This window comes from Muscardinus avellanarius (genome assembly GCF_963383645.1).
Source record: "Muscardinus avellanarius genome assembly, chromosome: 1".
Taxonomy (NCBI): Eukaryota; Metazoa; Chordata; class Mammalia; order Rodentia; family Gliridae; genus Muscardinus; species Muscardinus avellanarius.
The window spans coordinates 239,085,126-239,107,606 of NC_137786.1; the positions used below are offsets into that span (position 1 = coordinate 239,085,126).

At 60.0% G+C, this 22,481-nt stretch overlaps 1 protein-coding gene across 1 annotated transcript in view; it reads right to left on the bottom strand.

Moving 5' to 3' along the window:
- Positions 1 to 261: 261 nt before the first annotated feature.
- AP2A2 (adaptor related protein complex 2 subunit alpha 2) overlaps positions 262 to 22,481 on the bottom strand; it is a gene marked incomplete at both ends in the record, with an annotated part of 62,449 nt that continues 40,229 nt past the window's right edge. Inside the window, 16 exons of the mRNA XM_080693934.1 lie at positions 262 to 339; positions 1,009 to 1,143; positions 1,217 to 1,286; positions 1,522 to 1,638; positions 2,126 to 2,235; positions 3,220 to 3,338; positions 5,406 to 5,488; positions 7,361 to 7,521; positions 9,786 to 9,959; positions 10,035 to 10,266; positions 11,168 to 11,265; positions 11,797 to 11,979; positions 14,194 to 14,331; positions 15,442 to 15,610; positions 16,488 to 16,638; positions 18,489 to 18,597. Of these exons, the coding sequence (XP_080550060.1) occupies positions 262 to 339; positions 1,009 to 1,143; positions 1,217 to 1,286; positions 1,522 to 1,638; positions 2,126 to 2,235; positions 3,220 to 3,338; positions 5,406 to 5,488; positions 7,361 to 7,521; positions 9,786 to 9,959; positions 10,035 to 10,266; positions 11,168 to 11,265; positions 11,797 to 11,979; positions 14,194 to 14,331; positions 15,442 to 15,610; positions 16,488 to 16,638; positions 18,489 to 18,597 (2,127 nt within the window). The remainder of the gene's footprint in view (positions 340 to 1,008; positions 1,144 to 1,216; positions 1,287 to 1,521; positions 1,639 to 2,125; positions 2,236 to 3,219; positions 3,339 to 5,405; positions 5,489 to 7,360; positions 7,522 to 9,785; positions 9,960 to 10,034; positions 10,267 to 11,167; positions 11,266 to 11,796; positions 11,980 to 14,193; positions 14,332 to 15,441; positions 15,611 to 16,487; positions 16,639 to 18,488; positions 18,598 to 22,481) is intronic.

A 22,481-nucleotide genomic window follows, 5' to 3' on the forward strand; every position in this document is an offset into this window, starting at 1 on the left:
ATCCCCACTTTACTCAACCTCTATTTCCCTTTAATTTGTAGACTGAACCACAGGGCTGTCTTGATTCCCAGGATCCAGGCTCTCTGGGGGGCAGGCTGCAACAGTCCTCCTCCTACAGTCCCCGTGCGCCCCGGGGCGCAGGGCAGGGGCACCTGGTGCTGCGATTTCAGAGGGGGTTGTTCGCTTGCAGTATGGAAACGGAGACAAATGGTAGAGACGAAGAGAAACGCACAAACACACAAGCCATCTCCATCGTCACGATTAGAACTGTTCTGACAGCAGTTCACACAGCCGCTGAGAGACGGCGTCTTTGCTTGTGCGCAGCGTGAGTCGGTACATCTGGAAGAGAGAGCAGCAGTCAGCAGACCTGGGCGCGGGCACACAGCTCAGCCCAGGCCCTACCAGTGGGCATGCACCTCCCCGTAAGCTGGCGGCGGTGCCACGGCTCACCCAAGCAGAGGAAAAGGGGTCCACCCCAAGAGAGCGGGACACACAGACCGAGGCCCCTCCGCGGAAGGGATACCGCTCAGAGGGAAGAGAAAACAACTACAGACACCGGCACTGCCACGGCTCTTGCCGAGCGGGGCAGCAGGCCACCAGAGCGTACAGCGACAGCGCCCGGGGCAGGCGGCTCGCAGGGCCCCGGGACCCAATCTGGGGACAAGGAAATGTGTACTGATGGGGCGGTATTATGGCTTCATTTAGAATGTCCCCGAAAAGCCTGGGTGTTGAAAGCACGGTTCCCAAAGCAGGAAGGTGCAGAGCCTTGGAGACTACTGCTGGCCACTTGCTGTCCCAGCAGCTCTTCAGCCAGCAGGCTTCTGCCCGGCACTGGCTAGCCAGAGCCCAAAGCCATGAGCCCAATACACCTTCCCTCCTCCGAGCGTGTGGCGAGGTCTTTGGGTCACGGTGAGGGCGGGGCTGCGTGAGTGCACGCATCGTCACACCTGACCAAAGCGCCTGGGCCCTGGGCCCGCCTCCCCCCCTGCTTTCTGCAGAAAGCCTGACCTGGGCTTGCAGATTCGGCTCCAAACGCAGTAAGCATCCAATCTGGGTGGTTCTGGTATGTATGATACCAGCACCCACAAAATTGGCAGGATTAGGATCGACTTCTTCAAGGAGTGCAGAACCAAATCCGATAATCTGTCCAAGAGAAGGAGGGTCAGGACGCTGACCGGCGGCGTGCCTCCTCGGGTGTCCCCAGAGCCGCCCTCACCTTTGCCTTAGTGATCTCTGTGTCCATTGGGTGCTTCGCTTTGAAAATGTTCTGCACCTCTTGCTGTGGACTGTGAGGGACAGCACGAAGGTCAGTGCTGCAGCCAGACACCGGGAGGCTCCACCACCCCAGCCCTGCACAAGACCCTCGGGGAGGCCCCACCGCCCCAGCCCTGCACAAGACCCTCCGGGAGGCCCCACCGCCCCAGCCCTGCACAAGACCCTCCGGGAGGCCCCACCGCCCCAGCCCTGCACAAGACCCTCCGGGAGGCCCCACCGCCCCAGCCCTGCACAAGACCCTCTCACTTGCTCAGCTGCTTCCAGCGCTGAAAGAAATCCTGAGAGGACATTTCTGTGGGCTGGAAAAACTTGTTGAGTGTGATGGGCAGCTTGACGGACACGTTCTGGAAGGTGCCTCCATACCTACAAGCAGAGGGCGTTGAGAGAGTGTGAGGCAGCCGAGGCCCTGGCTGGCAAGCATGGGTACCCCAAGGGCTGAGGGCATAGGGCCCTCCAGGGTGGCCACCCCACCAGAGCCTGCAAATGTAAGAAAATGAGAAGGGCCGTATGTGGCTAAGTAGACGCCCTCACCCTGCCCCCGAGGGTCTGAGAGAGCCGCCACCGGCACCCTGCAGCTGTCTCCCCAGCCAGGCCCAGCAGGTGCTGACGGGATGGGGCCCCACCACCTCTGGGGCTCCCCATTTCCATAACCCAGCGTGAAAGCAGTCATGCCAGGGACACAGCAGTGGCGAGGCATGGGCATCACCATGGGCCCACTTCCCTTCACGCTGGAGAGCTGCCAGTCACAGGCATGCCCGCTGCGTGCATGCGCGCACCTCCGGCAGCTCCGGGTGCCCCTGGGACACACACCTGGCATTCAGGACCAGCCAGGGAACGCAGTGGCTCCTACCTGAACTGAATGTTGAGGACCGGCGCCTCCGTGAAGTCAGACACGCACTCTATGTTAACCACCTGCTGCACCTGTGCGCCCCCATCCACTGTCGGGTCCACAGGCTTGGTCTGCAGGTTCAGATGTGAGCGCATTAAGGAGTTCAGAGCCGCTGGGAGAGTGAGCCCGGCCGGCTTCCTTGCCTCGCCAAGTAGCACGCAGAGGATTCTCTTCCCTGAGCATGCTGCTGGGCTGCGGCCACCCTGTGACCCTGGAGCCTCGAAGGCTGCCAGGAGGCGCCTCTGTAGGTATAAACCTACACTCTGATCTGCAAAGCCTTTAATCCAGCTGGCCTTACATCCATGTTTTAATATCTGGCTTGATAAGTTTCAAAAGTCTGTGTTCAAGTTATCAACTGTACCTGGTGCTAAAGAGCTTCCGGCTCAAGCCGGGGGGGGGGGGGGGTGGGCACGCTTGTAATCCCAGCATTCAGGAGGCTGAGACCAGAGGATTGTGGTTCGCAGACAGCCTCAGCTACTTAGTGAGGCCCCCTGCAACTCAGTGAGACACTTAAAAAAAAAAAAAGAGCTTACAGCTCCACATGTGTCTGACCATGAGCCCAAGGAAAGGTGTGTGCGGCCTCCCTGGGCATCCGCAGCTTCACCCACTGCTCTCGGCAGAGCCACCTGGAGGAGGCAGGACCTGGCCGGCACGGTGGCCCCTCCCCTCCTGCTGGGACCCCGGGCACTCCTGACACTACAGCAAAGTGCTGCCGGTGCACGCTGGCCAGCGCGTCACCAACACACTCCCTCCACTTCCAGCAGGGCAGCCTGCCCGCAGGACTTGCCGGCGCAGAGAGCCACGCTCAGCAGGCAGGCTGGGACACCGTCACAGGAGAAGGCAAACTAAGAAAGGGTCGCCGCAGCCAGGCACACAGGACACGCACGCCGTGCATGCAGCGGCATCAAAAGCCAGCACTTGCCGAGGGCGGCCCCTGGATTCACCAGCCAGCTGGGGGGCGTGCTCCTGTGACCGGAAGCCACCTTGCTCAAAAGCCTCACTGCTAGTCCTCATGACCACCAGATCACCACTCGCCTGCCTGCCTGCCTGCCTGCCTGTCGGCCAGGGGTGGAGCCAAGGATATTAGCCTGCAGGTCATCTGCACAGATGAGCGTTGGAGTGAAATTTAAGAACTGCGTGGACGTCTTGTTCCCATAGAATATGAACATCCGACCTGGAAGGAAGCAACAGGTTAGCTCACACGCACTGCTCCAGATTCACCCTGAGAGTACTCGGGGAAAAGCAAGCACCTGCAGTCCCTGAGCTCAACTAGCCCTGTCAAGGTCGGAATTCAGAATGATCAGCCAGAAGAGCCAGGTGTGGTGGGAGGCTGAGTCAGGAGGATCGCGATTTGAGGACAGCCTCAGCTACTTAGTGAGGCCCTCTGCAAACTCAGTGAGACCCTGCTTCAAAACAAAGAATAAAAAATAGGGCTGGGGGTACAGCTCAGAGGTAAAATGTCCCTGGGTTCTATCTCTGGTACTGCAAAATAAAAAAAGAAGAATCGTTTCCTAGGCTTGGGGAGGGGGGCACTGGGGACTGAACCCAGAGGCACTTTACCACTGAGCTACATACCCAGTCCTTTTTAGTTATTTTGAGGCAAGGTCTCACTAAGTTACCAGGGCTGGTTTCAAACCTGTGATTCTCCTGTTTCAGCCTCCCAAGTACTGGGATTACAAACATGCGCCACCATGCCTAGCACTGTTTACCACACTTTAAAAAAAAAAAAAGAATGTTCTGACTTTAAAAAGTTGTGCCCACCAAACCACTTGGGTTTGCCCAAGTGCAGTGCCCCTCACCTCTCGGGCAGGTGGTTTGGCCCCTTGGGGTACGGCTGTCCCTCACTACCGGGAAGGTAGTTTGGCCCCTAGGGGTACGGCTGCCCCTCACCTCTCAGGCACCCTCATAGTGTAAGGAAGCAAGACTGTAAAAACAGGAGAGAAATGGCGCCCCCTGCTGGGGACCTAAGCCGGCTGTGTTGAACAGGTCACCAAAGGTCTTGACCTCTGGCAGATAGCTTTGCCCAGGCTGGGTTTTCTATTCTGGGTTGTGCAGGGGAGACACCAAAGCACTTGTCTTTTTCAGAGCCTTTGAGGTTTACTTTCCTTTCAGAACTCAGAGGGTGAGAGTGTCCACTAACATCTGTGTAAAGACCAACTATCCAGGGGCTGAAATGTGTCCCTGAGCAGCGCTGGTGCCGTTCAGAGCAGGGCTCTTGTGTGTGGGGAGGACAGTCCTGGCCCAGGCAGCTCGGGCGGGCGGGCTGGCTGGAGGCGTACAGCGTCCACAGGGCTCTGTGCTCACAGGCAGCCTCGGACCCTGGGCAGGAGCTGTGAGGCAGGAGGGAGGACCTGCTCCCCGCTCAGCATGCTTTTATTATGACTAGAAGCCTGTTTGCAAATAAATAAAATTGGGTTGGGAGCATAACTTGGAGATATAATGGCTCTGGGTTCAACCCCCAGTACAAAAAAATAAATAAGCGGCAAATGACAGGTAACCCACAGGCCACTGAGCCGAGTGGAAGAGCCGCAGGCTGCCAGCCATCACCTCGCCGCCAGGCCTTCTCTTCCGCGCCCCGGAGACTCGTGCCCACTAAGCACCGGCCCCTGCCTCCTGGTCCCAGCACCCTGTCCTGCTCTCCACTCCATTGGTGGAGACTCCAGGGGCTCCTGCGAGTGGAACCAGCAGGGCATGTGCGTGGCCGAGCTCCCTCGGCCAGCGTCCTCAGGGTCCATGCCCGCTGCAGCTCGCTCCGTGTCCTTCTCAAGGTCGGAACATTCCGCCGTGTGTATGTATCCCACCTTACCCCTCACCCGCTGACACCTAGGCCGCTTCCACCTTCTCCTTATCGTGAATTCTGTGGTCGGGACCTTAAGTTCTTTGGGGCCCACGCCCGGCAGTGGGATTGCTGAACCCTAAGTCTGCAGGAGGCTGCCACCCTGCCACCGCCGCCGGCTGCCCCTCTGCGGTCCTCCGTGCGGTGAGGAGGGTGGGTGAGCGTGCGCCTGCTGGCCTGTGCGGCGGGAGCTGCCGTGGGCTGCCCTCGGCCTGCGTCTCCTTGGGGAGAGGCCCTGCAAGCCCTCTGCCTGAAACCAGGCTGTCCTGGTTGATATGTGTACAGGACAGCTCCTTAGGCATTCTGGGTATTAATTCCTTATCAGTATACGATTTGCACACATTTCATTTCTCATACTCTGCCATTTCTTAAGACAAGTCTTCATTAAGTAATTAAAACACATACCTAAATTCTGCCGAAACTCAGATTTAAGTCCAATTTGGAGCAGCTGGTTTTCAAATAGCACACCGTTATTTTTACAAACAAACCTGTGGAAAAGGGACAGTGTGTGTGACACTCAAGCCCCAGCGGACGCGCAAGGCAGGTTTTGTGAAAGGCGTGGCAGTCCCTGGAGGCCGGGACACCCCGCGGGGACGGGAAGCGCGGTTAGGAAGCGCTCCACAGCCCCTCAGGAGCCAGAGCCTAGCACCAGGCATGGCGTTCAGCGGGAGGGCGCGGAGAAGGCACCTGGGACCCAGTGCAGAGGGAGGACAGCACGTCCTGCGGCCCTGGCCCTCAAGACGGCCATGGAGGGAAGGCTCCTGCCACAGGCCACTGCAGCCCAGCTCCCCTGCTCCTCCTTCTCCAGGTGCAACCCAGCCGGCCACCGCCTAGCTCCAGCCAGAGAGGCGCCACAAAGCAGACAGCGTGCACGGGACCCACGCGACAGATCTCCACCACACTCAGAGCATGTGCCGGCGCCGGGGACTCGGAGCTCACTGCAGAAGAGGGCCACCTGGCGGGGAGCACCTGGGGGAGCCCGAGGACTGACACCCACACCACACGGCAACCCTGGTTTGGACCAAGCCACCTCAAATGCAAGTCTGTGAAAGGCTCGGTCAGTCTACCACTGACAGCGTGGTAGGCATGGCAGGTGCCTCCCAGCGACATCTGGCTGGCCCCCGAGGGGCTCACAGGAAGCAGAAGCGCGTAGCTGTAAGCTGCACCCAGCACCAAGCCACTGCGCCAGCCTGGAGCACAGGTGCCTCCGCTCTGTCCACGCACACTGAGCACCAGCCCTGCGTATCCGCATCCAAGCCAAGGCAGCTAAACACCCACCGCACACTCGGAGGGCCGGGGAGGCACCAGCCACCTGAGCGACGGCACTGTGACCAGCTGCAGGGCCGCGCACAGCAGGGCAGCCCGGAGCCCAGGACCAGCCAGCCCTTCAGCAGACACCAGGAGCAGCTGCGACGGCTTTACAAGTGGTCCTGCGCAGCGGCGAACCTGGACGGCTCAGAGGTGAGGTGTCTGCCACCTCGCAGACCTCCACCCGGACCAGCCGGCGTCAGCACCTCCACCACGGCCTCGGACCCGGGTGTGCATGGGCACTTTAAAAGCCACTCGGCAACTCTGAGGGGTCAGGGGTCCATCTTCTGCCAGAGGGAACCTGGTAGCCAGCCAAAGCCATCTTCCTGAAGCCATTTCTTAACAAGTAACAGTAAATAAGAACTGGAGTGCAAAGCGAACACAGAAACTGGAGCACGCTTACACCACGAGAATGAACAAGTGAGCTGCCCCAGGCCGGGCCGGCCGGCCTGCTCCGTGCCTCCAGCTCACCGCGAGCCACTGGTGTTGCGAGACGGCTGGGAAGCGTGGGCCACGAGACCCACCACAGGCTCCACGACGGGCCCGGGCCGCGCCTTGAGGCTTCCTCATCTCCACCCAGGACAAACTCGCTGCCACTCTGCAGGGTGGAGGTGAGGAGCCCCTGCACCAGCCACGAGGAAGAGCAGCAGGATCCGCCCAGCAACAGGAAAAAGGGCGAGAACGTCTGGGAAGCAGCCTGCAGCCACAGCTTGCAGCCGGGAGGACGGAGCAGGAGCCCAGAGGCGCAAGCAAGGACGCGGGCCAGGCCGGCAGTCAGCAGCGCACGGCAGAGGTGCCTGAAGACAGGCACGTGGGCGCAGCAGCCCAAGGACTGGGCCGGGACGCAGCGCAGCCGAGCGCCCGGGCACCCCAGGCGGACCCAGGGCTCGCAGCCGGCTCGCAGCCACCGAGGCCCCACCCCTTCCCAGAACGCCAACCACCTCACCCTGGGTGCTGGCCTGGGCCGCAATCCCAGTCCCAAGAGCAGCCCCTCCGCCCCTCCCAGGTGGGCCTACCACGGCCCATCTGCAGGACTCAGGAAACCTGGCTACCTGGCAAAGTTGTCTTCAGAGCCGGGAGCAAGAGGTGCGACTGAGGAGGCCGAGTCCGAGAACACGTCCACAAGCAGCCCGCCACTGGAGGAGGCGGGCCCCGCGGGTGTGGGCGGAGCGGCCCCCAGGCCCAGCAGGTCAGCCGATGGAGAAGGCGTAGACTGGAAAGGAAGGCAGGAGCTTCAGCCTCAGCACAGCCTCAGACGTGCTCACTCCCGGGCACCGCCCAGTGAGCAAGGGCTGAGGGTCCCTGCCTGCTGAGAACAGGCACACCCGGGCGAGCCCCAGGGCAGCTCAGAGACTGCCTGGGACTTCACTGCACAAATGGCATTTGAATTTAAAACACGTTCTGAGCCGGGCGTGCTGGCCCACGCTAGTCATCCCAGCACTTGGGAGGCTGAGACAGGAGGATCACAGTTCCTGGCCAGCCTCAGGTACTTAGTGAGGCCTTTGCAACCCAGTGAGACCTTGTTTCAAAATAAAAAATTAAAAAATAGGGCCGGGGGTATAGCTTGGAGGTAGAATACCCCTGGGTTCCATCTCTAGTACCATTAAAAAAAAAATTTAAAAAAACTACACCCCCCACATCCCAAAATCACCTTCTAGAGACAGCCACTGGCCCACATCCAGAAGGCCCCGTTTCCTCAGCCCCACCGCAGCCCAGCTCCCGGGCCTCCTTCCAAGCCCACCTGGCCTGGCTGTCTACCTCACATCTTCTCAGAGCTGACACAGAAGAGAAAGACCAAGTAGAACCAAACCCAGGGTAGGACCAAGGACAACCATCCCAACTGCTCCCAAAGCCCGTTTCTGTAACCGTGGAAACATGCACCTCTCCCGGAAGGGCAGGACCACGTGGCGATAAGCTGAGGGCGCTCAGCACTTTTCCTGGGATGGTTTCCTAGTGACCCGGCTGGCGCAGCAGCCTCCACACCCACCTCGCCTCGCCTGGGCACAAGGCCCCACCCTGCAGAATCTGGCTGCTGCCCTTTCTCCCCAGCCTGGGCTCTGACGAGGAGCCGCCACCAGCACCCACGGAGCCTGCATTGGCACCATGTGAACACGCGTCCTAATAAACTGCACACGCTCCTCTCTAGAAACCCGTCCCCGCGTGACCTCTGTGCCACTGGGGGCTAAGATGCCACGAGGGGAGGCGACGGGAAGCCAATGCCAGGCGCCCGGCACACAGGGCCTAGCTCACAGCAGTCAGCTAGCGTCGGCGGGACGTGAACGCTGAGCCCTGCTAAGCCGCTCAGGCACGGCAGAAGAGGCCACCTGGGAGAAAGCACGCACTTCTTTGGTTGATTTCAAAATCAACCCATCGCCAAAATCAAGCTGCCCAAAGCCACCACAGGCGTGAGAAGGCAAGCAGGAGGACTGGCGGAAGGCAGGGCCGGGCCGGGCAGCCAAGCAGAGCTCGTCACGGGCTGGCAGCTCGTCCTGAGGGCAGCACACAGGTGCCCTGCGAGGGGCACCAGCGCTCCGATACAGCACCCCTGGCCAGCAGACAGCTGGCCACAGGCCTGCAGCCACATCGCCCGCCCAAAGGGCACCACCTGATCCCCTAAGTGACACCTCCCATCACTGGACGAGCACATGGAGGGGCAGCGGGGCTCCCTTCAGCGGCCACAGCCGCACCTCCACAACAGGAGCCCCAGGCAAGCCCCCAGCAAGGGGCACTGCTGCGCTGGGCCCGGGGCAGAGCCTGGCACGGGATGGCTTTCAGAGAGCCGCTTCTCTTGAAGAGGTGAAGGAAGCAAGGGCAGCTGAGACACAGACACCAAAGGACGCCACCCAAGCGAGCGAGCATTCTTGAGGTGCCACGCACGGAGAGAAAACGGCTCTACTTCAACTCACTACAGAACCACACGTCGTCCTCCTCCAGGCAAAGCCGGGGGCCTCCAGAGGGCAGGCGGGCACCCACGGCTCTGACGGAAGGCCTCCTCCTCCAGGGAAAGCCGGGGGCCTCCTGAGGGCAGGCGGGCACCCACGGCTCTGACGGAAGGCCTTCTCCTCCAGGGAAAGCCGGGGGCCTCCAGAGGGCAGGCGGGCACCCACGGCTCTGACGGAAGGCCTCCTCCTCCAGGGAAAGCCGGGGGCCTCCTGAGGGCAGGCAGGCACCCACGGCTCTGAGGGAAGGCCTCCTCCTCCTCCAGGGAAAGCCGGGGGCCTCCTGAGGGCAGGCGGGCACCCACGGCTCTTGACGGAAGGCCTCCTCCTCCAGGGAAAGCCGGGGGCCTCCTGAGGGCAGGCGGGCAGGCAGGTGCCCACAGCTCTGACGGAAGTCCCCGTGGCGCGAGGTGGGAGCTGGCCTGGCCCGAGAAGCCAGTCTCACACATTGCCCCATGCACAGGTACCGGTCTCCTGGGCGGCCACCCTGCACACCTTGGGAAGGAGGTGCAGCCCCTGGCCAGGCGTGGACACCTACCGTGGCACTCGTGCTGGCCGGGGCAGGCTCAGGGCCCCCGTTCACGTCAGCACTCCGCTCCCGCTTGGTCTCCTCCAGGTCAGTCACCGTGCTTGGGCCCTTCTTCTTCTTGAGCTTGGCCAAGATGGAGGACTCACGCTCCGGGAAGGGCGGCATCTCCTCCAGGACAGTTGCCTGGGCAGAGGGCAAAAGGTCAGCTGGGCTGGGCCTGGGCACTGGGCTCCGAGCGGCGGCTGGGGTGCCACATACCAGGATGTCGGTGCTGGCGACAGTGCTGAGCCGCAGGTACTCCACAGCCCGCTGCTGCAGCTCCACATCGGCGTTCTTCAGCTGGCTGTCGCTGCGCAGCACATCCTGGATCGTGGTCTTCACCTCCGGAAAGAGGTTCACGAACTTGATGTAGGTGGACAGGAGCAGCGCCCGCGTGGGGACACTGCACAAGTGAAACTTGGAGTGCAGCAGGTCGAACTGGATCAGAGGGCTGGTGAGAGCAGGCGGGAGCAGCGTCACTGGCCGTCTTGAGCAGCACACCACCTGGCCTGTCTCGGCCACAGGCCCACACACCTGGCCTGTCTCGGGCCCGCACCCGGCCTGTCTCGGGCCCGCACCTGGCCTGTCTCAGCCTCGGGCCCCCACACCTGGCCTGTCTCAGGCCCACACCTGGCCTGTCTCAGCCTCGAGCCCCCACACCTGGCCTGTCTCAGGCCCACACCTGGCCTGTCTCAGCCTCGGGCCCCCACACCTGGCCTGTCTCAGGCCCACACCTGGCCTGTCTCAGCCTCGGGCCCCCACACCTGGCCTATCTCAGGCCCACACCTGGCTTGTCTCGGCCTCGGGCCCCCACACCTGGCCTGTCTTGGTCCCGCACCCGGCTTGTCTCGGGCCCGCACACCTGGCCTGTCTTGGGCCCGCACACCTGGCCTGTCTTGGGCCCGCACCCGGCCTGTCTTGGTCCCGCACCTGGCCTGTCTCGGGCCCGCACCCAGCCTGTCTTGGGCCCGCACACCTGGCCTGTCTTGGGCCCCACACCTGGCCTGTCTTGGGCTGCACACCTGGTGTGTCTCAGGCCCACGTACGCAGCCTCCCGCACACTTGGCCTGTCTCAAACCACACACCTGGTGTGTCCTGGGCCCACACACTTGTTCTGTCTCGGGCCCACACAGCTGGCCTGGTGCGGGGAAAAGGGTTGCTGAGGGAAAAGCCTCCTGTGAGACCCACTTCCAGTTCCAGGTCTGATCACGCGGCCCTGAGAAGGCTGTCCATTGGACCACTCTGCACTTTTGACCAGAGACTCTGCTGCTCCAGTGGTTTGGAGACTGAGGGACCCAGGGAGGACACGCAGTTGTCAGGTGGGCACATGCCAGCTGGCTCCCAGGTCTCACCTGGACCGCGGGTCCCCGGCTATCAAGTTTCCAAACTCGCCGAGGATGTAGCCGCCCACTTTGACCAGGTTCTCGTGACATGCCGGGGCCTGCAGAGCCTATGAACCATGCATGGAGCCGTGAGCCAGGAGTCGCCCGCCACAGTGCAGGAGCCACACAATGCGGCACCACCAGCCACGCCAGGGGCGCCACCTCACGTGACTGCCTCTGCGTGAGCTTCCCCAAAGCATGCGGGAGACCCTGGCTCCCTTGGGCTGCGGCGTGAGCCCGGAGCTGCCTCCACGCACAGGAGCAACATGAGGACGACGGGACAGGGCTCCTCCTCGCGAGGCCTGTCTACACCAGCATGAGCCCCCAGCAGGGAGCCCCAGCGGCACGAAGCAGCGTCAGCACGCCAGCCTGAAGCACTGGGCTCGGGCGGCTTTCGTGGTGGCCCCTGAGGAGCCCACGCACCTCACCCCAGCAGAGTTTTGGAAATGAGGGAGGGAGGAAACTGGTGCTGACAACGGGTGCCCACAGTGGGAGGGCCAGGAGGACAGGTGCCGGGAGCCCGGGGGGGGGGTGGCGGCGAGTGGCACCTGCCGGCGCCTTCACCTGAGCGTGGCGCTGCTGCGGAGCCCAGGCCATACCTCGAACACCGTCTTGGCGGCGTAGCCCTGCACGTCATCACGGTTGATGACGATCTGAATGACACGGTACCACACCTCCTCGCTCACGTAGTCCCCGGCGATGCGGATCAGGTTCAGGATGGTGTCCACGTACCAGGTGTAGTCCACGGCATACTTCTCAGCCAGGATGGCCACCTTCAGCACCTGCAGGGAGGACCGGCCAGTCAGGGAGGGCCGGCCAGCCAGGGAGGGCTAGTCAGGGAGGGCCAGTGGGCGTCACTCAGGTCACGTGGGGCTTCAGAAGGCCCTAAGTGGGCTGTGTGGAGCTACCCGATGCTGAGAAGGCCATGCCAGAGCACAGAGCACTGACAGGAGGGAAGCGGCCAGCCCCTGGGGACAGGCCCAGTGTCCGCAGGTCAAGGCAACTGGCCCTGTAGACACCCAGCGAGGGCAGCACCAAGACGTCCTCCCTCCTGGAGGGCCTTCCCCACCTCCCCTGGGCTTCCCTCGCCCTCCCTATGGAAGGCCCACACTGCCCCCAAGCAGCCACCCAATGGGCAACTCCGCCCAGCTGCCTGAAACTAAGTTTGTCTCCCCACAGCCATCCCCTCCCACTGAGCCCTGAGAGTGCCCGCTGCCAAAACAGAGCCAGCTACCATGGCAACCAGGCCCCACACGCCCCACCACCCCACGCCTGGAGCCTGGACCACTGTTCTTCTGCTCTGCCCCCAACCCCCGGCCCCCAGACTCCCCAGCTAGCCCTGCAGCCATACGCTTGGGCCCTGGCCCCGCCTGCTGCCCGCCTCCCAGAAGGCTCCGCTCTTGTCCAGGCCTCTTCTGTCTCCTGCACGATGTCCTCCAGCACCTCCAGAGCACATGCAGACTGCTGCCCTGGCTCTGACCTGCTGCACCGGGGCAGGGAGTGGCCAAGCCGCTCAGGACACCAGTGGCTAGCACACCACAGAGCAGCCGTAGCACGACACCTGTCCTGGGGCTGAGAGGGGCCTGAGGCTGACAGGACGTCAGCCATCACGGAGAAGACACACTCAAGCCCTTAAAACCTACACACCATCCTGCTGGACACTCCACCACCGTCTCAGACACACACAAAAAAAAAAAGAGGAGGGAGGGAAATGAGGAAAAGGATCGAGGAACGGAGAAAAGGTAGGGAGGTCTGTCCAGTGACTGCGGTCCCAGAGCCAGCCCTGCCCAACAGGCCACACCTCCCAGACCTGGCCAGGAACAGGCCACTCCGAGGGAGCCCCGCACTGAGGCCTCCTTAAGGATACAGCCTGCACCAGCCGTGCCGCCTGGCACCCAGCCCGCCTTGCCCAGGCCCTGGCTAGCGCCCACGTGGACACTGTCTCTCCACAGGTTCCCAAGGAGAGCACCACACTCCAGACAGGTGTCGGCACAGCCAGGAGAGGCCAGGTTGCAGCTGGCCACAGCGGCTGCCCCTTCAAACCAGACCACACACCACCCTCCCCAGCAAACCCACTGCTCACTGTACCGCAGGACCTGTGGAGAAGCCAGCACCAATCCCGAGTGGGGCAGAGGGAGCCAAGGCCCCCCTATGCGACCACGTGGCTCAACAACACTGCCTCCGACCCAGCGGCATGAGCAGGGTCTACTGGACACGGTGACCTATCAGGGGCACACACCTGCCGTGTGGATGCCAAGAAACCTACCTACCACACAGCAAACTACCACTTAGACATTTTTCTTGCTGGATGCCCAGGAATCCCATGAAAATACATCCCAGCACGGAACCATCAAATAAAGGTTCAGCTGGGCACGGTGCACACGCCGGTAATCCTTGGAAGGCTGAGACAGGAGGACTGCTGGTTCAAGACCAGCCTAAGCAATTTAGTGAAAACTTGTTTCAATATAAAAAATAAAAAAGGCTGAGAGTAGCCTGGATGTAGAATGTCCCTGGGTTCAATCCCCAGCACCAAAATAAGTCTAGGCTCAACCCCTGAGCACAGTTAAGGATTTGGCACAGTGGCACACGACTGTGACCCCAGCTACTTAAGAGGCTGAGGCAGGAGCAGCCCAGCTTAGCGAGACCATCTCAAAATAAAACATAAAGGGCGAGGTATGCAGCCAAGAGGCAGAGCAGCCCTGGGATCAATCCCTGGAGCCGGGGGGCCAGGTCTGCCCACACAATCTGAATGCCTGCTTGCAGACCACGACTCCCAAAAGGCCAAGTGCCACCTCACTGAAAGGACAGAGGCCAGGGCTAGGCCTACAGGGTGGGGTGGGGGTTCAGTGCTGAGCTGACTGCACAGCTGGCACCAAAGCCATCTTTGGCCCGCAGGCCCCTGGCCCTTAGCGCACATTCACAGCTGTTAAGCACCAAGGAACTGGTCCAGCCGCATTCACTCTGCCGCAGGAGCCGGCTGGGCCGCAGCGACTCACAATCTCCTCGCGGATGGAGTAGTCGGCCGTCTCCAGGTAGCTCAGCATCTCAGCCACGATCTGCTGGGCGTTGCTGCGGTCGCACATGGCGTAGAGCAGGTCCACGGCCCGCTGTCGCACGCTCACGTCCCGCTCCGTCTGCAGGAGAGGCAGGGAGTCGAGGCCACACACACACCACACCGTGTGGGCCACAAGCCGCATCCACGCCTCTGTGGGCTCTGCCTGGGGATGCCCCGGGCCCCACCCCTGCCCACCCCACCCCCTGCGTACATCCGGGTGCCCACCAGGCTCCGTCACACAGTGCCCACTCACTGTGCCTTGCTCTCTGGCCACCTAGAGATGGGGTCGCCTGGCTGGCCAGCCCCTCTGAGGAGCAGGCTCCGGGCCCCGCGATTGGCTCACTGAGGCCTCCTGATTGTGTTGTCACAAACCAGCACCTTCCGCGTCATCGGCTGCCATCACAAGGCAGGCTCTGCGCCTGCCCCAGAAGGCACTGGAAAAGGCTTCCACGCTCAACAAACCCTGAGCAGGCGCAGGGGTGTGCTGGCCCCAGCCCCACAGCGTGGGGAGCAGGACCCCAGTGGGGGCCCGGTGAGTGCAGAGCGCGTGAGCCAAGAGTGGCCTTCACGACACGGGGCATGGCCAGGAGACACCACGGCAGGACCAGGAAGGACTGGCCTCGCTCAAAACAAGCACAGTGTCCTAATCACACACGAGCAAGCCAGGCCGAGCCAGCCGGGCTCTGCGACCTGCCGCCCTGACAAGGAGGTGTGCACGGCAGGTGGCCCTGAGCTTCAGAACACACCTGCCAGGCTCGTCTTACAGACGCAGGGCGTACAACAGGGAAAGCTAACCTAGCTCTGCTCCACCTCAAACGGTAATCCTTAAAAAATCTGAACCCTTGACAAAGCGAACTTTCCTCTGCAAAAGCTGAGTTTTCTTGGATCTAAGAACAAAACATCTCCTTTTTCTACCAAGAAAGTATCATTTCTGTTCTGTGGGACCTGGAGGAGCAGGACGCCACAGGAGGGCCGTCCCACAGGAACAACAGCCGGGGGACACACAGCCCAAAGGGAAGGGTGGGCCAGGCCGGGTGAGGCCAGGGCACGCTTGGCGGGCCTTGAACTCCACCAGGACCTCGCCACAGGGCGGCAACCCCCGCTGTGCCAGGGGACAGACAGGAGCCAGGCCAGCACTGAGCCAAGCCCAGGGACTCCCTGCACTGGCGGGCGGGGGCACTGAGCACACCTTGAGGGCATTGGTGACGGTGTCGATGTGGGTCTTGACAGCCTCGTGGGAGAACTCGGAGCTGGCCAGCGTGCACATGCTCTCCAGCGCCAGGTAGCGCAGGTTGGTCTCCCGGTGCTGCAGGAACTGGCCCAGCTGGTTGCAGGCGCGGACAAGCAGGTTGGGCTCACTGTGAGCAGAGAGGGGCAGGGGCAGGGGCAGAGGCCGCCTGAGCACGTGCCAGCCACCCAGAGGCCGGGACGCTGGCCACAGGCAGCAGTGGCCAAGGGCGCCACGTGCCGCCCAGCAGGAGCTCCAGGAGGCAGCGCAAAGCCCAGCCTGGCCGAGTTCAGCTTCACATCCTCTGTCACCACCCGGGACCGCGCTCCCACTGGAAACCGCCCACCCTCTCGAGTTGGACCTGGCACAGACCAGCCACCCCCGCGCCGCAGATCAGCGAAAGGGCCAGAAGAGCACCCTGCAGCAGCGCCTGCGGCTCTGGAGAGGCGAGGCAGGCAGCCCGGGCGCGAGCCGGGCCAGCACACGGGAGCTCCTTCCCCTCCCCTCCATGGGCGCCATTCCTCCATGTTACTGAGAGCACAGAGCACACTCTGACGGGATCACATCCGAGTAGCTCCCAACCATACTGTTTTGTCTAGTAGAAAATGGCTGGTGTAGGTCAGTGCCGGGTGCAGCTGTCGGCCCCTGGGCTGCACCGTGAGCTGCAAGGTCCTCTTACAGAAGCCCAAGGGCCGAGGCAAGGCTCCACAGAAGCCCACCGCCAGTGTTCGCAGGAGGAGCAGGGTACAATCCTGCGGGCTGCGTGGGCCAGCCGTCCCGCCCCGGACCCCTGCATGGTGCCCAGGAGACCTCAGGCCAGCAGGTGCTGCCCAGCGAGGCAGAGGGGCAGGAGGGCTCTGGGGAGAAGCCACCCTCAGCAAAGCCAACAGCGGGACACCCTGGGGCCACAGAGGCCACTCCAGACTGAAGATGGGTGAGGAGCAGAGGATCTCCCAGAGCGGGCCAGCAGCCAAGGAGGGAGCATGTGACCCCCGCGCACAGCGCACCTGTCGTGGTGGATGATCAGGCTGATCGCCTCGAACAGCACGGCGTTCTTGGCGTTTGAGTGCTGGACCTTCTTGGACTTGGGCGGCTCCTGGGCTTTGTTCAGGATGGTTTCTAGGCACTCGGTCAGGCGGCCTCGCACTGCAGGGTCTTCTGGGCAAGACAGAATTGTTGGCGGGCTCCTGTCCCACCCCAACACGCTGCCTGTGAGCAGGCAGCCAAGCGCCCCCATTCCAGTGGCGCAGATATGCAGGCTGAGGATTTCACAGCCACGGTAACCACGACTGCATCTCAGTGCAAGTAACACGAGCATGTGGATAAGACTATCCGTCAAGAGGGAAGAGAGCCCAAGACACAGGCAGAACACATGCTGACATCTCGGGAAGGGAGCAAGACACCTCTCCACCTGCCAGCACCAACAGGGCGGAGAAGATGTTGTACACAGCAACGTAAGGAAAAGGCCATGATTCTACTTGAACCAGAAAATGCATAATGAGCCAGAGAGCACAGAGTGAGTAAGCGTACGGAAACGCCAGAGAACGCGCACAGCACGGCTGCAAGGTGCCGCCAACAGGCAGGCAGAGCACTGGCCTAACACGCCTGGGCTCTGGGCTCAGTTCCCAGTACTACGGAAAAGAGAACAGTGAGACTTGCAAACCCAGCCACTCAGGCCCAGTGCCTCCCCATCTCAGGGCTCAACCCAAAAATCGCACCGCAAGCTGGGCGTGGTGGCGCACGCTTGGAATCCCCGCACTTGGGAGGCAGAGACAGGAGGATCGCGCAGGTTCGAAGCCAGCTGCGCGCGCTGGCTTAGGAGACCGTTTCCAAATAAAAATGTAAAAATAGGTCTGGGAGTGTAGCCCGGAGGTAGAAGGGCTTCCAGGAACCCCAGTACCAAAAAAAACGCACTGCAGAGGCCTGAACAGAGGCACGGGGTCGTGAAGGGCAGGGATTCCGCCAATCACATCACTCAGAAATGTCTGAGCATAAATCAGAAACTCCGCCTGGCTGCGGAGGAGGAGGCGTAGTTCACAAGAGCGCCACGAGCTGTGCAGGCCGGCCTCCTCTGAGGAAGGCCAGGGGCTCCTTTCGGTCCCTGGAAAGGCGGGGGCAAGGCCCAGGCTTGGCAGCGGACCAGCCCTGCTGCACAGGCCGCGCTGCGCCAGCTCCTGCTCGGCGAGCTCGGCGCTCTGCACCGGAAGTCACCAAGAACTAACCTGGAAGCATCCCAGACTAAAACCCGAGGCTGAACAACAAGGTCAACTTCTTAGAGGACAATTTGGAACATCTGACAAAAACTTTACTCTTCAAACAAGAAAACACGAGCCATCCAATCCTCGTTTGTTTTCTACTTTGAGACAGGGTCTTGCTAAATAACCTAGGCTGGCCTCGAACTATCCTCCTGACTCAGTCTCCAGAGTGGTGGCGCATGCTTGTAATCCCTGCGCTTGGGAAGTGGAGACAGGAGGATTGTGCAGGTTCGAAGCCAGCCTTGCTGGCTTAAGAGACCCTATTTCCAAAAATAAAAATATAAAATAGGTCTGGGAGTGTAGCCTGGAGGTAGAAGGGTTCCATCGCCAGTACCACCAAAAATAATAATAATAAATAATAATAATAATAACAACAACAACAGGGCGGGGGATGTAGCTCAGAGGTAGAATGCTCCAGGGTTAGATCCGAAATATCAAAAAGGGGGGAAACTGCACAGATCTGATACTCTTCCAAAGCAGAGAAACGTAAGTATTAACAAAGCGGTGAGCTCTCGAGGAGAGCAAGGTAGCGCAGCACCAACTGAGGGAGCTGTTCTTTCTTTTTGCCAAGCTAGAGCTCAAAGCTCAAGGAGCTCTATCACTGAGCCGTCCAACCCTCATTTGTTTCCTACTTTGAGACAGGGTCTTGCTAAGTCACCCAGGCTGGCCTCCCACTATCCTCCTGACTCAGCCTCAGAGCCGTCCTTCCCTGCTGAGGCCGGGCGAGCCGAGCCCTCCCCACACGGCCATCACCTGGGGGCGGGTAGCACTGCAGCAGCCTCAGAAGCTTGACCGACAGCCAGGGAGCCGGGACAAAGTAGTACGTATAATCCTGGAGATCCGTGGATGCGGAGGCCACAATCTGTAAGACAGACAGGCAGATGAGGCGTGCTGTCCGCAGGAGGAGAGGAAAAGCCGCAGCCCTCAGTCCTGAGGGCGCACACTCCTGCACGCAGCCTTCCTGTCGTCCAGAAGGGAGAAGCAGGCGTGGGCCCCGGGCAGCAGTCCTGCTGCTCTGCACAGAGGGCCACAGGCGCCAGCAGTACTCGGAGCCAAGGCTGTGATGCCTCAAGGCGGAGCCGTTTCCCCATGGGCCGGGAACGACTCTAATTCCAGAGGAAGAGCCCTCCATCCCGAGGGCAGGACGCCTCAGGAAGACAGCGCCTGGCCGCCCTGCATCCCCAGCGCGGACTTGTGCGGGGAGCTGCGGGCAGGAGCAGCTGCTTCACCGGAGCCCCGCACAGAGACCCAGCAACGTCCTGAACAAGGACCAGAGTGTCTCATCGCTGGCACGGAGACTTCCCCACCGCCTGCCTCGGCTCGGAGTCGCTGCCCCTCCCTAAGCTCGTGTCTGGGACACAGTGGCCATGGGTGTGGCCTCTGGAGAGCTCACCTCGACCCCTCCTGGACTATGGCATGACACACCTGCAGGAAGCAGAGCTCAAACCCGCCACCAAAGAAAGGCCTGCAGGACAAACAATCAGCCAGGCAGCGAGCGCGGGAAGCAGAAGAGGAGCCCCACGCTGCCTTTGCATAACACACGGCCAGCGACTACGCCTTCAAGACACACTGCAGCCAGCCCACTTGGAGAGCTTGAAGCTTCTTTTTGGGGGGAGGGGGGTGCTAGGGATGGAACCCAGCAGCTTTCTACCTCTAAGCTACACCCCCGGGCCAATGTTTTTATTCTTTATTTTGAAACAGGGTCTTACTAAGTTGCAGAGGCCTCACTAAGTAGCTGAGGCTGGACACAAGCTGTGATCCTCTGGGATTACAAGCGTGCGCCATCACGCCAAGCTGGCTTCTCTCTTTAAATGAACGCGGTTGTGCGGGGTGTGGTGGCACACGCTTGTAATCCCCGCACTTGGGAGGCTGAGACAGGAGGATCGCAGCTGGAGCAACCAGTGAGACTCTCATCAACCTAGCAAGACCCTGTTTCAAAATAAAAGTAAAATAGAGCTGGGCGTGGTGGCACGCTTGTAATCCCCGCACTTGGGAGGCTGAGACAGGAGGATCACGCAGGTTCAAAGCCAGCCTTGATGGTTTAAAGACCCTGTTTCCAAATAAAAAATTTTAAAAAAAAATAAAAAAAATATATATATATATATATAAATAGGTGTCTGGGAGTGTAGCCCGGAGGTAGAAGGGCTTCCAGGAACCCCAGTACCACCAAAAAATTAAAATTATAAAATAAAATAAAATAGGGCTGGAGTGCAGCTTTGAGACAGAGTGCACTGGATTCAATCCCCAGCACCACAAAAAATGAAATAAAATAAAATAAATGGACATGGCCAGGCGTGGCGGTGCACACCTGTAATCCCAGTGCTTGGAGGCTAAAACGGAGGCGTACAGGCCTCAGCTATTCAGTGAGGCTCTCTGCAACTTAATGAAACCCTGTTTCAAAATAAAGAATAAAAAATGGGGCTGTAGCCTGGAGATAGAATGCCCCTGGGTTCCATCCCCAGCACCAAAAAAAAAAAAAAAAAAAAAAAAAAAACAGGGCTGGGGTGTGGCTTGGAAGTAGAATGTCCCTGAGTTCAATCCCCAGTACTGCCAAAATAAAAAATGAAATAAATAGAGTTGAAACAAATATAAAAAGAAAAGCAATGAAAATTTGTTCCAAGAATTTAGAAAGAAACTAGCAGATCGACCCAAAAAACGGAAACCCGCCTGGCGTGGTGGTGCACACCTGTAATCTCAGTACTTGGGAACCTGAAAAAGGAAGACCCGGGCTTGAGGACAGCCTCAGCAATTCAGTGAGAGCCTCGGCAACCTAGTGAGACTGCTTCCAAAAGAAACAAAAACTAAAAAGGGCTGGGACTGCAGCTCAGGGCAGAATGCCCTTGGACTCAACCCCTAGACCTAGGAAGGAGGCGCGGCCGCTGCAGCAGAGGAGAGCAGAGGCAAGGGAAGTGAGGAGGCACCAGGTACGCTGCCCACGCCTGTCCAGCACAGGGGAGGCCGCGGCAGGAGCATCGCAAACCCAAGGCTAGCCTGGGCAACTTACCACTCCCTTTCCAAATAAAAATAATAAAAACAGCTGGGCATGGTGGTGCACGCTTGTAATCCCCGCGCTTGGGAGGTGGAGACAGGAAGATAGCGCAGGATCAGGCCAGCCTCGCTGGCTGAAGAGATCCTGTTTCCAAATAAAAACATATAATAGGTCTGGTAGTGTAGCCTGGACGTAGAAGGGCTTCCAGGAACCCCAGTACCACCAAAAAATATAAAAATAAAAATAAAAATAATAATAAAAACAAGAGCTGAGGATGCAGCTCAATGGTAGGACACTCCTGGGTCCGATCCCCAGAACCACAAACAAACAAAAAAAAAGAAAAATTAAAAATATCCACAAATTCAAAAGTTAATTCTTTGCAAAGCTGGAAATACTCTGTTGCAGCAGCTACCCTGCAGCCCTGGCCCCGCAGGTCACAGAGGAGCTGGGCGCCACCTTGAAGCGAAGCGGCACGTGGCGTACAGGCCGAGGCACAGCAGCCGACGCACTGTGGGCGGGCGCTGGGAGCCTGTGCAAGCGTGTGAATAGTGTCAGTAAAGTGTAACTTAAACAGTGGCAAAGGAAACAAAAGACTTCCTGAGCATGCTGGCACACACCTACAATCCAGGTACTCAGGAGACCGAGGCAGGAGGGTCGTGGGCTCAAGGACAGCCTTAGCAACCCAGCAAGATTGCTTCAATGCAAAAATAAGTTTTAAAAACGGGGGTCAGGAGCTGCATGTGGTGGTACACACTTACAAACCAGTACTTGGGAGGCTGAGACAAGAGGATCACAGGTTTGAGGACTGCCTCAGCTACTTACGCCCTCCGCAACTCAGTGAGACTCTATTTCAAAATAAAGAATAAAAAATAGGGCTGGGAGCTGGGCGTGGTGGCGCACGCTTGTAATCCCAGCATTCGGGAGGCTGAGACCGGAGGATCCTGGTTCGCGGACAGCCTCAGCTACTTAGTGAGGCCCTCTGCAACTCAGTGAGACCCGGTTTCAAAATAAAGAATAAAAAAATAGGGCAGAGGGTGTAGCTCAGAGATAGAATGCCCCTGGGTTCCATCTCCAGATCCGCAAAAAAAAAAAAAAAAAAAAAAAAAAAACAAATAGGGCTGGGGTGTGGCTTGAAGGTAGAATGCCCTGGGTTCCATCCCAGTACCGCAAATTAAGGGGAGGTAGGGATGGAGCTCAGATAGAACGCCTCTGGGTTCCATCCCCAGCACCACACACACACACACACACACACACACACACACACACACACCCCAGTAGGAAATGGGCAAGACTTTAGCCCTTCACAAAAATCCCAACAGCCAATCTACATAAAAGTCACCAGCCCCACTGACAGGAAAACAACCCTGAGACTCCAGGAGAAAGCAGGCAGGAGACAGAGCTGGGGAGTGAGCGGCGGCGCGGCCACGCTGGAAGAGGCCTGACCCTGAGCCTCGGGTCAAGAGCCATCACCGCCGACCCGCTCCCGGCAGCTCAGCAGCCTCGTGCAGACAGGACAGTGGCTGAACACGCCGGGCCTTCCGTTCTCCGGAGTCAGAAACGCTGGGCAAGAGCCGCAGAACACAGGCCTGAGACTGCGCACGCGGGCCTGGAGCCAGCCACGTGCCCGGGAGCACTCGTGCAGGCCCGCTCACGGCCCGGCACGGGCAGCACGGAGCTCGCGCCTCCGCGGGCCGGGTGCGGGCCGCAGCCGTGAGGAGGCTGGGCACGAGCCTGCTGGCTGCCTGCGCTTCCCAGAC